This window comes from Rhinoderma darwinii, chromosome 1 (genome assembly GCF_050947455.1).
Source record: "Rhinoderma darwinii isolate aRhiDar2 chromosome 1, aRhiDar2.hap1, whole genome shotgun sequence".
NCBI lineage: Eukaryota > Metazoa > Chordata > Amphibia > Anura > Rhinodermatidae > Rhinoderma > Rhinoderma darwinii.
Window position 1 is genome coordinate 304,277,205 of NC_134687.1, and position 16,925 is coordinate 304,294,129.

Below are 16,925 nucleotides of genomic sequence, written 5' to 3' on the forward strand. Positions count from 1 at the left end.
TGTGTGTGCAATAAACAGATATTTCTGAACTGCGTCTTGTTTTACTGGTCAGCAAGGAGATCATCTGGAAAATGACAAGTTATCTCCCCGTGTTTATACAGAACGCTTATGCCTTTTAACTGCAGCAATGAGGAGTGGGTCTGACGCATCAGTAATGGGTTGCTGATAGATGAAGATTACTCATAGGACACTGGAAGGAAGGAAGGAAGGAATTCTGCAGCGGAGGAGGGAAGATTGACATAGATCACTTACTAAACCTTAGGACTGATTACTTCATGAGCATGTCTCACATATGATGTACAAGTAGACAAAACCTCAAAGCATATAAAAACCAACTCATTATTTATTTATACACCAACTTCTCAGACCACAGCACGCAAGGCTCCTGAATAAGCAAATGGGGAAAGACGCTTCCACAGGAAGGATAGACAGTCAGGAACTTCTATACAGAACTAGATCAGGTTATTGAGCACGTCCTCTGCTGCGCTCCACCAATACTCCATGCAACAGTAGGATCAGCTGAAGAAATAGGTAGAATCCTTCACATGCTCAAGGTTAAATGTTCCTAGAGGGGGAAAAAAACAAAAAACGAAGGCATTGTAATTCATCTTAGTATTAAAACGGGACAAATGAAAAGGCGATTAGTTGCTATGGGCAACTGCTCCACTTTTCTGCACCAATTATGATAAATCTCTCCCTTTTTATCACTCGTTCCTTACCTGTCTCGGGAACATCCCTGAAGAGACTCAACATTTTGAGATTTTCTGTGTTAGTGGATTGTGCACTGGAAACCATAAAATGAGAATATTAGCCACCGCCAGACACTGGAATACTTTGCAAGGTGAAGAAAATGTCAACCACCATGGCCCATGAGACCGTATTCTCCCCAGCCCCTCTGTAGATACAGTACTTACTTGTGACAGTATTTTTGTATTAAGAAGTGTGAGAGATTCTGTAATATAGGCTGACCGTGCAGAGACACAAACTGTTCCCGGCAAACCTGTGGACAAGTACTATGGTTAGAGTTCTGATTCATCGGCTTTAAATGCTAGGGTACTCGTACACAAAAGCATTCCGCTGCAACCATGGTGACGGACTACAGAGTTCAAAAATACAACTACTCAATAACACAGACTGACAAACCAAACTTCACTTGAAAAGGAAGCAGGAGAAAATACAGCTCAAAACTTATCCCTGAACTGCTTCAATATGACAGTACTCAACGTGTTCCTTGGCATCGAGTGCCAGTAAGCCTATAGTAATCTTGTCATGAAGTGCTTGTAGTCAATTAATACAATGCTTATCAGCCATCAAAAGAAGAAAAAAAAAAATTAGGCCACTGTAGACTAAATGTAGTGCAGCCAGAAATGTGTCTTTTCTATTCCTTCTGCTGGTTTCTGTAAATGCATGGATTCTCTCTCCATGCTTTGTCTGGATGGGCTCTTGTTGGTGTGATGTAAGATCTGTGCTGTGTGCTCTGGTTGATCTAATGCCCCTCCCCTCCCAATCTGCTTCATTGAAACGAGTTAGAAATTGCAGCTGCATATCCCTCCTCCCTATTCTATTTATTGCTTTACACTAGACACATTTTGGGAACTTTTAAGACGACCTGCAGAGAGGGAAAGGTGAAGGTAAAGAAGATGCCACTTTCCCCTTAGATATATTACAAAGATTTATGTATTCACGTGTACCACGAATTGATTGAAAAAAGATATATATATATATATATATATACACACACACACACACACACACACACACACACACATACACAAGGATTTGTATTTTAGAGATTACTAAAAAGTGGTCATTTACATTGTCTGAATATTAAGTTAAATCAAATGTCAGAAAAAAGGTCCCACCTTGTTCATCATGTCCACAGTATCTGCATGTGTCCAGAAACAGTCATGAACAGACACAAACGTAAGTCCACGTCTGTAATAAATGAATAAAATGTTGAAGCATGACAGTATGTGCTGAAGAAATTCTTAAAGTCCAATAATATAAGTTTATCTACGGTGTGGCTTTAAATTATGTCAGGCCTACCTGTGACAGTGCAAGGCAGTGAGCATCATGTGTGTGGAATCCAAAGAGTGGATAAAGTTTGGGGGGAAAGCATTCTTCTGTTTCATGGTATCTGGTCGTCTAGAAAAGGAAACATTGAGAAGTTATTAAACATGGCATGGGATAACACACACACACACTTTACTAAAAAAACGACACCCAAAATACTTGAATACCAAAAGCATTTTCACAACTGCAGTTTAATTTTTATGGTACAGAGAGAATAAGGGTTAATCAGAACAAACATAAATTGGGCAGAAGTGAGTAATATTTTATTATTTTCTCAGGCTCATTCAAGTAAACCTTAAAGCAGATGCTGCATATTATAGACACAGATACGCTGGGCTATTACACCACAAGCATATTGTATACACCAGAACTATCCATCATTGGTGAGGAGGGGAAAAGGGAGCGCTCCTCTCACGAATGCAGCGGAATCAGAACTAGGAGTCCTCTGTATTCTTGCGTAGCTTTTTACCAAACAGCACAATATATATTTTTTTTTTGTGCCACTTGGTCTAATAGTAAAGCAGACCTGTCACCATAATGTGCTGCCCTTAAATAGGGCAGAATATTATTGTGGCAGATCCACCTCAACCATTTTTATTTTGGGTGGAGCCATGGGAAGGAGACTAGCTGGCTATGGTTAAGGGAAAGCATAACGGGATTTATGACTACAGCATTTCATTTATTCTCCTGATAACATTAAAGGGTAACTAAACTTTCGACAAACTTCTGACATATCATAGTGACATGTCCGAAGTTTTGATTGGTGGGGTCCGAGCACGGAGACCCCCACTAATCACTACAACGAAGCGACAGAAGCATTCGTCTGAGCACTCAGCCGTTTAGTTTCTGTTCGGCTTTTTCCAGAAAGCCGATGTAGCGGTGTACGGGCTCATAGACTTTCTATTGCGCCTGTACACCGCTACATTGATTTCTGGAAAAAGCCAAACAGAAATAAAAGAGGCTGAGTGCTCACACGAGTGGCGCTTCTGCCGCTTGATTTTAGCGATTGGTGGGGGTCTCAGTGCTCGGACCCCCACCAATCAAAACTTCTGACACGTGACTATGACATGTGAGAAGTTTGTTGAACGTTTAGTTACCCTTTAACAACAATTACATAAAATAAACTGACAATAAGTGGAGCAGGACAGCTAGTGTTAGCAGTGTGTCATAATATATTAGGGAGATACAGTATTAGAAGAAAAAAAAAAAAGTACAAACTCACTCATTCGCATCATGTTTATTTGCCATGGTCACCAACTGCAGGTTACTTTGGAACTGCAATGAATAACAGCATAACACAGTAAACCAACAGGTTGAGGTAAAGAGTTCCCCTAGGGGTAGTACAAAAGACTATTAGGCGAAGATATTTGTTGCGAGTCAGAATAAACCTAGAATTAAAATATTTATTGTAAAATGTTTATCTACAGTATATTCAATGATTATAGTTCTTGTTACTTCTACTCATCACAACTACAGTTCAAAAATGAGATAAGGGCCTATGCACATCACATTTTTTTTCTTCCGTCGGAGGAATGAGAGGAGGAATCCCAACTTATAACTCCAAGTGAAGGCAGCGACGTATCCCACTGTATAGGCATTCAGTGGAAATAGTCACCCAATCTCCCCAGGCCGACCGCTACTGGAAGAGATGTAACAAAACCTATAACTAGGAGTCTGACACACGAAAAATGGGTTAAAAGATATGAAAGTTTATTGAATCAATTTAAAATAAACACGTATATAAAATTTGTAGAGATGCAAACCACAAGAAAAAATGGACAACCAGAACACATGTCACACAGAACAGCACTGTGTGAACAGGCTGAATACACCTGTGTTAAGTAACAGTCATAATGGTGTTTAAACAGCCAACCATGGGTCACTGAGAGGTACTGGGAGACAAATGCATCAAAAAGTGTATACACATAGGTAATTAGTCTATACAATATGTCTAAAACAGTAGTACATCACAGTTCCAGAGGGAACAAGTATATCAAGTAACAGGAAATAGAGATATATCCTAATGAGCTGTGCATGATATGCACATGTCTCTTACCCATGGCAGAGTGCAAGTGACTGGCGTCCACCCCGACGCGCGTTTCGGCCCGGAAGAGATGTGCCCGGAAAAGTTCCTGACGTCACTGTCCCGGCCACAGCAAGCGCTCTGGCCGGGGACTACGATCCTGGGGAAGCCCTTGACGTAACTTCCTATATAAAATCTCCTATACAGCAGCGGCGGAACTATTATTTAGACACACCGCATTCAATTTTTAATAAGTGTAATTAAAGGGGCATTCCCATCTCTGACATTTATGGCATATCCACAGGAAATGTCGCTGGGCTCTGGCCGTTGGCTGACGAGATGGCCGGGTTTTTCCATCAACTATCTTACCAATCAGAGAGGATATGTGTTCTCTGCATCCTGCACATCTTGAACTTTTTCATTTAGGCGGTGTTGTATAAATAAGGCTCTGCATTAGTTAGACTTTAACCTCTTAAGGACACGGACAATTTTGGCCTTAAAGGGAAGGTGTCATGAATTATTTTTTTTTATATAATATTGCTTTTAGTATGATATTAAAATACGTTTTATTTATTGGTGTTCTACTTTTTTCTTACTTTTACTACTCTATGGGGGCTGCCATTTTTTTTTCCATCTCTGAATGTGTCGATTAACGACACATACAGAGATGGAATACGGCACATACATCCCCCATAGAGAATGCGAACGGGAGCCGTTCCATTCTCTGCAGCGTACGAAGCTCGTTAGCAGAGCAAAATCCGCGCCATTTTCATGTGGACCGGAAGCCTCTGATGACTACTTCCAGCCGCGGCTTCCGGCCATATGTTCAAGGAAGCAAAGGCGCAAGGCAAAGGAGCGGAGGCGGCAGGAGCAGATAATTTATGTTCGTGTTATACTGTCTGCTTAGTACTGTATATAATCCTCCTACACTGTGCAGTCGCTCAGAAAATGGCGGCACACAGTGTAGGCGCTTTGAATATTCAACCCCCTCCTTCTCCTGGCACTAGCCAGAATAAGGGAGGGGGGATTGTGTGAGGACACTAGAGCGAGTGTGTCTACCTCAAATTTGCAGCATAAAGCAATGAGGTTGCTTTACCACAGTGACCATGCTGCAATTTTGGGAACTGCTCCCTCTAATGACCAGCACATGGAAATGTTATAAATTAGAATCTAATTTATAATATTTCCTGACTTGTGAAAAAATGTAAAACGTTAAAACAATGTGCAATCACTTAAATAATAATTGTTTAACTAGAAAAAAAAAATAAAAAATTCTAGCGACACATTCCCTTTAACCCCTTAAGGACGCAGCCTGTTTTGGCCTTCAGGACACAGCCAATTTTTTCGAATCTGACGTTTACCTATCCAAGCGATTCTGAGATTGTTTTCTCGTGACAAATTGGACTTAATGTATCGAGCAAATTTTGCCAGTAACAAAGTATTTAATTGTGAAAAATACAAAAATTTAGCGAAAAATTAGCATTTTCTAAATTTATATGTATCTGCTTGTAAGACAGATAGTAATACCACACAAAATTGTTGCTAACTAACATCCCCCATATGTCTACTTTAGATTGGCATCTTTTTTTGAACATCTTTTTCTAGGACGTTACAAGGCTTAGAACTTTAGCAGCAATTTCTCACATTTTCAAGAAAATTTCAAAAGGCTATTTTTACAGGGACCAGTTTAGTTGTGAAGCGGATTTTAGGGCTTTATATATTAGAAACCCCCCCGATAAGTCACCCCATTTTAAAAACTTTATCCCTGAAAACTTTACCCCAAAACAGCATTTAGAAAGTTTCTTAACCCTTTAGACGTTTCGCAGGAATTAAGGCAAAGTAGATGTGAAATGTTCAAATTTCTTTTTTTTTTGCAGAAATTCATTTTTCAGCTATTTTTTTTTTTTAACACAAAGTTTTACCAGAGAAACGCAACTCAATATCGATTGCCCAGTTTCTGCAGTTTTTAGAAATACCCCACATGTGGCCCTAGTGCACTTATTGACTGAAGCACATGCCTAAGAAGCAAAGGAACACCTAGAGGATTTTGGGGCCTCCTTTTTATTAGAAAATATTTTAGGCACCATTTCAGGTTTGAAAGGCTCTTGCGGTGCCAAAACGGTGGAAATCCCCCAAAAGTGACCCCATTTTGGAAACTATACCCCTTGAGGAAATTATCTAGGGGTATAGTGAGCATTTTGACCCCGCAGGTTTTTTGCAGAAATTATTGGAAGTAGGCCGTGAAAATGAAAATCTACATTCTTTCAAAGAAAATGTAGGTTTAGCTAATTTTTTCTAATTTCCACAAGGACTAAAGGAGAAAATGCACCACTACATTTGTAAAGCAATTTCTCCCGAGTAAAACAATACCCCACATGTGGTCATAAACGGCTGTTTGGACACACGGCCGGGCTTAGGAGGGAAAGAGCGCCATTTGGCTTTTGGAGCTCAAATTTAGCAGGAATGGTTTGCAGGGGGCCACGTCGCATTTGCAAAGCCCCTAAGGGACCAAAACAGTGAAAACACCAAAAAAGTTACTCCATTTAGGAAACTACACCCCTTGAAGAATCCATTTAGGGGTGTAGTGAGCATTTTGAACCCACAGGGGTTTCATAGATTTTATTAGAATTGGGCAGTGAAAATTTAAAAAAAAAATCCTTTTTTTTCCCCAATAAGACGTAGCTTTAGCTCAAATTTTTCATTTTCTCAACAAATAAAGGAATAAAAGAACCCCAACATTTGTAAGGCAACTTCTCTGGAGTACGGCAATACCCCATTTGTGGTCATAAACTGCTGTTTGGGCACACGGCAGGGCTCAGAAGGGAAGGAGGGCCATTTGGCTTTTGGAGCACAGATTTTGCTGGATTGGTTTCTTGACACCATGTCACATTTGCAAAGCTCCTAAGATACCAGTACAGTGGAAACTCCCCATAAGTGACTCAATTCACGAAACTACACCCCTTCAGGAATTCATCTAGGGGTGTAGTGAGCATTTTGACCCCATAGGTGTTTCATAGATTTTATTAGAATTGTGCAGTGAAAATAAAAAAAATCCTTTTTCTTCAATAAGACGTAGTTTTAGCTGAAAATTTTTCATTTTCTCAACAAATAAATAAAAAAAGCACCCCAACACTTGTAAAGCAATTTCTCCTGTGTACTGCAATACCACATATGTGGTCATAAACTGCTGTTTGGGCACACGGCAGGGCTCAGAAGGGAAGGAGGGCCATTTGGCTTTTGTAGCACAGATTTTGTTGGATTTGTTTCTGGTCGCTATGTCGCATTTGCAAAGTCCCTGTGGGATCAAAACAGTGGATCCCCCCAGAAGTGACCCCATTTTGGAAACTACACTTCTCAAGGTATTCACCTAGTGTTGTAGTGAGCATATTAACCCCACAGGTGATTGGCAGAAATTGGTGTGCACTCGATGTTGCAGAGTGAAAATGGGATTTTTTTTCCATAAATATGCCAATATGTGGTGCCCAGCTTGTGCCACCATAACAAGACAGCTCTCTAATTATTATGCTGTGTTCCCCGGTTATAGAATCACTCTACGTGTGACCCTAATCTGTTGTCTGGACATTCGACCAGGCTCAGGAGTGAAAGAGTACCATGTAAAATTAAGGCCTTATTTGGCAATTTACAAAGTATTGGATCACAATTGCAGAGGCTCTGATGTGAAATAATAAAAGAAACTGCTGAGAAGTGACTCCATTTTGGAAACTGCACCCCTCAAGGCATTTAGTAAGGGGTGTAGTGAGCATTTTCACCCCACAGGCCTTTTCCATGAATGATTGCGCTGCGGAAGGTGCAAAGTAAAAATTAAAATGTTTCCCTAAATATGCCATTTCAGTGACAAATATGTCATGCCCAGCTTATGCCACTGGAGACACACACCCCAAAAATTGTTAAAAGGGTTCTCCCGGGTATGGCGATGCCATTTATGTGGAAGTAAACTGCTGTTTGGGGACACTGTAGAGTTCAGAAGGGAGGTAGCGCCATTTGGCTTTTGGAGCGTGGATTTTGCTTGGTAGTAGTTTTGTTTGGAGTCTTACTGGTGTTTCCGTTTATAATGTGGGGGTACATGTAAGCCGGGCGGAGTATATAAGGGGCATAGTCAGGTGGTATAATAATGGGGTAAAAAAAATAAAATAAAAAATAATCCATAGATATTTGTTACGCTGTGACACAATCCTTTCTGCACAGGCCGGTGTCGCACTAATAAATGGTCCTTACTTATCCCCCTTTTGGTCCACACTCGGCATCTTTGCAGTTTGCGGAATTTTGCTGGGAAGTGTTGTCCTGGTATAATACGGGCACCGTCGCTTCCAGCAGATATGTTTGGGCCATACCCTTCCTGGTTCCCTAATTTTAGGGGCCTTGATAATTCGCCACTTGAAACAGAAGAAATGTTCCCCTCGGGTCGGCACAACTGCATATTATTTCTTTCCTTAACTCATTTTATTTTTTCATAGACGTAGTGGTATGAAGGCTGTTTTTTTTGCGGGACGAGCTGTAGTTTTTATTGGTACCATTTTGGGGTACATACGATTTTTTGATCACTTGCTATCTTTTTTTTGGGAGGCAAGGTGACCAAAAAACAGCAATTCTGGCATATTTTTTTAGTTCTTTTTATACAGCGTTCACCACGCGTTATAAATTACATGTTAGCTTTATTCTGCGGGTCAGTCCAATTCCGGTGATGCGGAATTTATGTTTTACAACTTTTTGCACAATGAAATAACTTTTGTAAAGAGAATGGATTTTTTCTGTCGCCAAGTTGTGAGAGCCGTAACCGTTTTAATTTTTTAGTCGACGGAGATGTATGAGGGCTTGTTTTTTGCGAAACGAGTTCTAGTTTTTATAGGTACCATTTTTGGGTACATGCGACTTTTTGATCACTTTTTATTTAAATTTTTGGAAGACAAAGTGACCAAAAAATAGCAATTATGTCAGTATCTTTTAGTTTGTTGTTTTACGGCGTTCACTGTGCGGAATAAATAACATAATATTTTTATAGTTCAGGTCGTTACGGTCGCAGCGATACCAAATATGTATGGCTTTATTATTTTTTTCAATAATAAATGACTTGATAAGAGAAAAAGGGCGATTGTGTTTTATTTTATTATTTTAAACTTTTATTGTATTTTTCACAACTTTTATTTTTACTTTTTTTTTTACACTTTTCTTTAGGCCTCGTTTACACGAGTGTGTGCATTTTGCACACGCAAAAAATGTGGCGTTTTGCGTGCGCAAAAGGCACTTAACAGCTGGTGTGTCATCACCATAAGATGCGCGGCTGCGTGATTTTCGCGCAGCCGCCATCATTATGACACTCCATTTGGATGTTTTCATTCATCCTTTTCACTGCTGTTGCGCGAATCACGCTGTTCGCACGGAAGTCAATAGGTGCGTGATGCGCGAACAACGCACAAATATAGAACAGGTCGTGAGTTTTTTCAACTGACTCACGCTGCGCAAAAATCACGGACTGTCTGCACGGCCACATAGACTATTATAGGTCCGTATGACACGCGTGAAAATCACGCGCGTCGTACGGACGAATAACACGCTCGTGTAAACAAGCCCTTAGTCCCACTAGAGGACTTGAAGCTCCAACTGTTTGTTTGATGTTCTAATACATTGCACTACCTATGTAGTACAATGTATTAGAATTGTCAGTTGTTCACTGACAGCAAGCCGATCAGGCTCCGCCTCCGGGCGGGGCCTAATCTGCTTCCGTAATGGCAGATAGGAAGCCATTTTTAGGCCTCCTGTTGCCATAGTAGCAGTCGCCAGCCTTACCATCGCATGGCAGGCTGCCGATTTCATACAAACCACTTTGATGCAGCGATTGCATTGGACCACTGCATTGAAGGGGTTAATGGCAGGAATCGGAGCTAGCTCCGGTTCCTGCCTTTACAGTGGGATGTCCTCTAACATACAGCGGACACCCACTGCTGATGAGGCCGGCTCAGCTTCTGAGCCGGAAGCTGAGCCGGCGCCATCTTGCCGATGGTACCGGAAGCGTTTTGGGCCCCGACGACGACGGCGCATAGGAGGATTCCATTACTGGCAGACCGGGAGGTAAGTATTAGGCCTCCGATCGCCTTTGCAGCCACCGGCAACCTAGCGATTACGTTGCCAGTGGCTATAAACTCCTCACATGCTGCGATCTCTATTGAACGCAGCATATGAGGGGTTAATCGGTCGGATCGGAGGCTAGCTCTGGTCCTGGCCGATACCTTAGGGTGCCAGCTGTAACATACAGCGGTCACCCGGCGGTGATGTCGCTGGCTCAGCTCCATCTCTTTCACGTACAGTTACGTGGAATTGCGGGAAAAGACCAGTTCCCATCACGTAACTGTACGTGAAAATGCGGGAAGGGGTTAAGGACTGAACAATTTCTTTATATTTTCCTCTTTGCATCCCGGCGCTCATAACTTTTTCATTTTTTGTCCAACGTAGCTGTATGAGACTTTGTTTTTTGCAGGACGAGTTGTACTTTATGTAGGTACCATTTTTCTTACATTTACATTATCATCCTATTTCTATGCATTTTTATTTTGGCAAAAATGTAGGAAAAAAAAAAAAAAAAGCAGATCCGCTGCAGTTCTCTTTCTTTTTTTTTTTACACAATACACCGATCATAAATAACGATATATATTTATTGTACAGGTTGTTATAGGCATGGCCATACCAAATATGTGTATATTATTCCATGTTTTGGGACTTTTGTTTTGAAAAGTTTATTTATTGTAAAAAACGTGCATTTCTGTGTATGTTTTAAAAAAAAAAAAAATGTTATTTAACAAAAAACTTGAACATTGAAGTACTGGCATATATCTATATGCCAGTACATTAGCCTGTGTACTGATTGTACACAAGCAGTTGTTGGGACATACCTTAGTATGCCCTAACAACAGGAAATACAGTCAGGCAGACCTGGGGTCCTTCAATGGACCCTGGGCTGGCTGCCTATACCAAGTATAGCCATTGATCGCGTCACAGGAATTTCCTATGACGCGATCAAAGGGGAGACCCCCTCCTCACTTTAGCTTTAAATGATGCTCAGCTTTAATCGCGGAAATCAAGGGGTTAACGGTGGAGAGAAGGTTCTCTTCTCTCCGCCGATAGAGCGGGTCTGCGGCTGTGTATTACAGCCGTTGCCACGCGAACACTGGCTGTCACACAGGACGAGTATACGCGTCCTGATGCGCCAAGTACCCGCCGCTCAGGACGAGTATTCACGTCCTGTGTCGGCAACCAGTTAAGCCACAAACCTGAATTTTTTGCTTTGATGCAAAATAGTTTGAATGTGCACATGTGTGTAAAGTGCTGAGTAGCAATTTCATAACGGGCCAAGTGCTTATAGGAAATATCTGGGGGGGGGGGGGGGGGGGGGATTATTTTTTATTCAGGTTTTATTTGTGCATGTCAAAAGTGTGAAACTTGTCTCAAAAAACCTGCCAGTGAAAGGGCTAACAGAAGAATAGAAGTGGATTAGGGATTTACTGTAAATGCAATTCTCAGACAGAAAAATGTAGGTTCAACAAACAAATGGTTCTTGAGACTCGTATTAGCAGTGTGCTTACATAGCTCATAACACTTTTAGTCTAAATAACCTCAGTTTTTATAATACAGCAATAGAAGAGAACTCTCTCACCATGACATTCCTGCTACGGTGGTAAGGCTGTATGATGGGCAGTCCTAGAGGTGTCACCCACTCTACCGTGTTTCCAGACTTCGAGATCAACCGAGCACTTTCTGTCAGCCAGTGCTAAGTACAGGGAGAGAAGAAGTTGCAATTGGAAAATAAATAACTTACCTAAAATTGTCTATGTTGTAGAAGAAATCGCTTTACTTTCGGACAGAAAAACTGGCCTCTTTGCTATAGCAACCAACCAGATCTCAGCTTTCATTTCTCAAACTCGTTTGGAGAAATGCAAGCTGCAGTGTGATTGGTTGCTATGGTAAACAAGGTTAGTTTTTCTGTTGGACAGTCTTAAAAAATTAGGCGCATTGGCTAAGATTTACATTGAGCTGAATTTATGCCTAAAAACTGACACACACACACACACACACACACACACACACACACATTTATTGTGTTTGACACTTTATACTCCATTTTGTTATAGGCTAATTTTTTGGTGTAAAATACGCAAGTCATTAAGTGTCTAACATCTAGAAAGATGCGTCATACAGTGTGCATCACTGAGACTAACTTAATCCAGTTTTATCCTGTCTGACTAAGAATATATTAATAAATCTGCCCCATTGTTGCCGGTTTGTTCCTTCACATCTTATTCCAATTTTTTGGTACTTTTGTCCCATTGCAATATCCTACTTATATTATGCCCACCTTGTATGCATTATTGGGTTTGTTGGTTAAGCACACGACTCAGGAAAGTAGCGTCTTTAGCCTTGTAACGGCATTCCCGTAAACTCCCTCTACAGCCCCTTCTATTCACTTTTACAAAGTAGTCATTGGGATTTTCTATCAATAAATACAGACTTTATATGCACATTTCCTGATCACTCTAGGCAATCCATCAACTTGGCAGACAGATTGTAGTCTCTTGGGTCGTCCCTTATTATTTATTAACATTGACAAGTTTCTGGGAATGATATGCCATTTGCACACAATTATTCCTTCTGGTCACTAGATTTCTTTAAGGAGACGTGGTGGAGTACAACTTCTTTTGACCTTTACAATCTTTGATTGGAGGGTTATGGTACCTGAATGGATCTTGTGCCAGAAAACATTTCTTTTAGGCCGCTGAACACTTGCTGGACCAGATAATGGGAGGCCTCCCAGACATATTCCTAGTTGAAGAGAAATTATTTTAGTTTACCCATTTAACCCCAAACATAGGATTGTACATAGAATATGTGGGGCAAGTATATAAAATATAAAAAGAGGTCACCCTGAATGTTGTACATTACACCAGTCCCAAAGCACAATACTGACCTGTGGGAAAGATTCCAACTCTCGTAGCCTTTTTTCAATCTGAAGCCTCCCTCCATATCGAGTCACTCCGTACACCACCGTCATTACTGTCTGCTTTACCACTTTACGTCCAATGAACCCTTCAAGAACCTGAGCAATTTTAATTCCTTTCTTGGCATCAATTTTGCGGAATTCCTCCACCTGAGGACCAAAGGCAGAAACAGACAAATGAAACAACGTCCTCCAATTTTATGCATAGGACTTACATCACAACGGTCAAGTAGTATATTACCTGTTGAGCAACCCCACTATATACATCTTGAGGAATCTCACTGGGCATAAGGTTTACAGACCTGGCTCCAATTTCATCTCTTCCAAGAGCAGCATAATGTTGGAGACCATTACATGATCCATCCTACAGAAATGTTTTTTATATAAATTCACAGTCATGCAATCTTTAATGAAACGGTTTAAAACTTCAAGGAAGCCAGTCATGCAATATTGAGGATACACGGTTGTCGAACATAAGTACAACTCTACTTTATGAAAATTATTGAAGGCAGGGTTAGAAGATTTTTAGCAAATCTGACGAGTTAGGGGTATGGTCACAAAAAGTAGAAGTCAATAAAGTCAAATGCATGAATTTAATTGTATATTCTACACATACAGAAGGCATTTGACTCAAAGTCTCATGGGTTGTGTCTGGTACTGCAGATCCGTTCCATTAAAGGGGTTTTCTCAGAATCAAAAGTTATCCACAGAACAGGTGATCCTTTCCTGATCACTGGGACCCCCACCGATCGTGAGAACTTGGGTTCAGATTCCCCTTTTCTTCCTCAGTGCACCCCCTTTCCTCGCAGTGAGGAGGAGCTTGAATACAGTGGTGGTCAAGCATGCGCCCGCTGCTGCATTCAATGTCTACAAGAATGACGGAAACAGCCGAGCTCTGTACTCGGCTGTCTCCGTCACACCCCTAGACTTTGAATGGAGCTGCACGCGCATGCTCGACCACGGCTACACTCAATGTCCTCCTCACTTCGATCGAGCAGTGAGGAGAAACAGGGGGGGGTTCGGGGCCGCCGTTATTTTTGCAATCGGTGGGGGTCCCAGCGATGAGACAATTATCACCTATCCTGTGGATAAGCAATAATTTTTAATTCTGAGAAAACCCCTTTAAAGTAAAATGTGGCACTATTTTTTTAAAGAAACCAGCCATGGTTTTGTTATCATCTACAACCCCTTAAAGCAAGAACACAACTCTGTCTGTGAACTACTGCTTAGCTTTTTAACATGTTCATGACACTTTACTCAATGTTTTATGTAGCTCTGTCCGAATAAGATTATCTAAGATGACTAAGATGACACTGCCTTCCACAAAAGCAGCATAGTCACCTCCTGTGTCTCTGAATACAGACTGCTACTAAATGGGCTACCCAAAAGTCAGGGCTGTCAAAACTACCTGGTGAACAGGAAAAGAAGATATGTATTTAGTAGGATCTGAAGAGCGGGATGCATTTGCAACTTCCATGCAACATGCCAATGTTTGCCAAGGTTCATCTGCTTCCATCCACCATTTCTTCCCCTAAAAAAAAGAAGAAAAAAAGGAATATGAAAAATAGTAAGAGAAATGAGGTGATGGGAAACTAATTTTCTGAAAACTCACAGTTAGAGGTCTATCAGCAGAATCCAGTATGTCATCCATGATTTCATCTACATACTGCTTCCTTTCTTGGAGAGAGTTTTTCTTTTTGAGGCCAGTAAGGTTGATGAGATGAGTCTTCAACCAATCCAGACCATTTGGACCAAGGGGTCGGCCTTCGGCAAACAACAGCAAAGCACGGGTCACATCACTTCCTAAATGATTGAAATATGGAGGGCAAGGATAGGTACGGCCACGGAAGTCCATGTTGTGAGGGAACCAAAAAATTTGATCCCTCAGGTGATTGGCAATAGACAGTTTATAAAGGGAGTCCATTCGAAGACTAAACATTTCTGCTGCTTTCTTCCTGCATCGTGCCTGCTCTTTTTGATATGTCAACTTGTCCCAAGAGCTCTGTGCCCCAAGATTTTGAACTGGAAGCGAAGGAACTTCCGAGAGAGGTAGAGGAATGTCCAGTTTTTCACTGCCTTTATCATTGAATATGGACACAATGATATCAAGAACAGGTTGGTTAATCCGCCATGCACATATTCCAAGCTGGTTAAGAGAATCTAGCACTGGAAACAGTTGCCCAGGGGCACTTTTTTCCAAGAGCAATTGATGCTGTACTGCTCCCTCACTGCAGCGCATAAGTTTGGCAGGAGAAAGCAGGTAGGCTCCAAACTGGGGCGATGTCCAAGGTAATGGAGGGCACCGCATTGGCATTACAGCGGATTCAAAAGTAAGGAGTGTCTCACCGGCATCCAACAGTATTTGGCTGTAAATTGGGTGTGGTTTAATAAGGCCAATCTGTGGAAAGCAATATATGGGTATATCAGAGGGAAGAAAGATAACACAGAATAGGGGGAGAAAATCAGGCTATTCTAAGCAGCAAGTTTTTTTTCTAGAGTTTGGGGAGCATTCTATGAGTGTTATTTTCTATTACACATACTAGCTTAGTGTTATTAGGACATCTAATAAATCTGTTCTAATTTAGAGATCTAACTGCCTGTTAGATGAATTTGTTGAAGAAAATCGGTCAAGGAAGCACCTTTTTAAACAGCATGTAAGTACTTGTCCCCTCACCAAGAAACGGTTTAGAACTTTTGACATAAACATACGGTATACGAACACTACATATTGTAAGGTCAGATAATGGTGGATAGCATAATAATCTAGTGATATCAATAAAGGAGTAATCCCACAGATAACTTTTAAGGTGTATCGATTCGATACACCATAAAGTGTCTGATTGGTGGGGTCTAACCTAGTGGACCACAAGCAATCACTAGCATGAGGTTGCCTGGTCCTCATTTGCTGAAAATAATTGGCTGTGCATCCATGATCCATTGAGCCCTAAGGAAGATATGAGAATAGTCAAGTGAGTGCCAGAGACCTTTTTAGGTCTCCCTTTATGTAATGCCATAGGAGCTGGTCGAGCTCTCACATCTAAAGCAATAAATCACTAACGTATAAGGCGGCGTTGGATCAAGGTATTCTAAAAAGGCTACTGCGCAAATACATGTGAATGCATGTACATATAAATAATTTTTTTCTCTTTTAATACATAATCTGTTAAGATTATGGAAAAAAAAAACATACCTAGAGCATACTGGGTTTTGGAAAATAAAAAAAAATGCTTTGTGTAAAATCATTCCTAAAGTGATTTTTGTATTTTTTTTTTCGTGAAAGATACAGGGGCTTTATTTAAATAGTATAGTTGAAAAAATACATGTCCATCAAGATCAACCAGGAGAAGTTAAAGATTAGGGAACATTTTTTTATATTGTTAGCCCCTTGAGATACAGAGGAAGGCAAAAATAAACCCCATAAGGCATGACACAATCTGCCCTAAAATGGAACAATTTCCTTCAAGTGGCGATCACACTGGATCAACATTTAAAAAACAAAACAAAAAACAATTGACGATTACTGCTAAAACCAGCTTCTGAGGTAGACTATTCAACAGGTTTATAGCTTTTATGGTAAAGAAGGCTTGTCACCTCTAAAAGGTTGAACGTTTTTTTCTCCACATGGAACAACAACTTTTCACCATATTTTTGGTATGGGGCATTAATATACTTGTGTAGAATCATCATGTTCCGCCTTAGACATCAAGATTCTCCATGCACCTCATCAATTTTGTGACTCCTCTTTGTACCTTTTTCAACTCCAGGGCATCCTTTCTATGAACCGGTCCCTAGAACTGAACTGCATATTCCAGATGAGGCCGCACT

General features: G+C 40.8%; 1 protein-coding gene across 2 annotated transcripts in view; it reads right to left on the reverse strand.

Annotated features, from left to right (window-relative positions):
- Positions 1-325: 325 nt before the first annotated feature.
- Positions 326-16,925, reverse strand: part of POLRMT (RNA polymerase mitochondrial) — a 74,623-nt gene continuing 58,023 nt past the window's right edge. For both annotated transcript variants that reach the window (XM_075825460.1, XM_075825461.1), the window contains 12 exons: positions 14,713-15,498; positions 14,509-14,631; positions 13,342-13,464; positions 13,071-13,250; positions 12,839-12,925; positions 11,763-11,876; positions 3,296-3,348; positions 2,047-2,145; positions 1,863-1,935; positions 915-1,000; positions 720-784; positions 326-565 (listed from right to left, as the gene is read on the reverse strand). In XM_075825460.1, the coding sequence (XP_075681575.1) occupies positions 516-565; positions 720-784; positions 915-1,000; positions 1,863-1,935; positions 2,047-2,145; positions 3,296-3,348; positions 11,763-11,876; positions 12,839-12,925; positions 13,071-13,250; positions 13,342-13,464; positions 14,509-14,631; positions 14,713-15,498 (1,839 nt within the window). In that variant the 3' untranslated portion in view covers positions 326-515. The remainder of the gene's footprint in view (positions 566-719; positions 785-914; positions 1,001-1,862; positions 1,936-2,046; positions 2,146-3,295; positions 3,349-11,762; positions 11,877-12,838; positions 12,926-13,070; positions 13,251-13,341; positions 13,465-14,508; positions 14,632-14,712; positions 15,499-16,925) is intronic.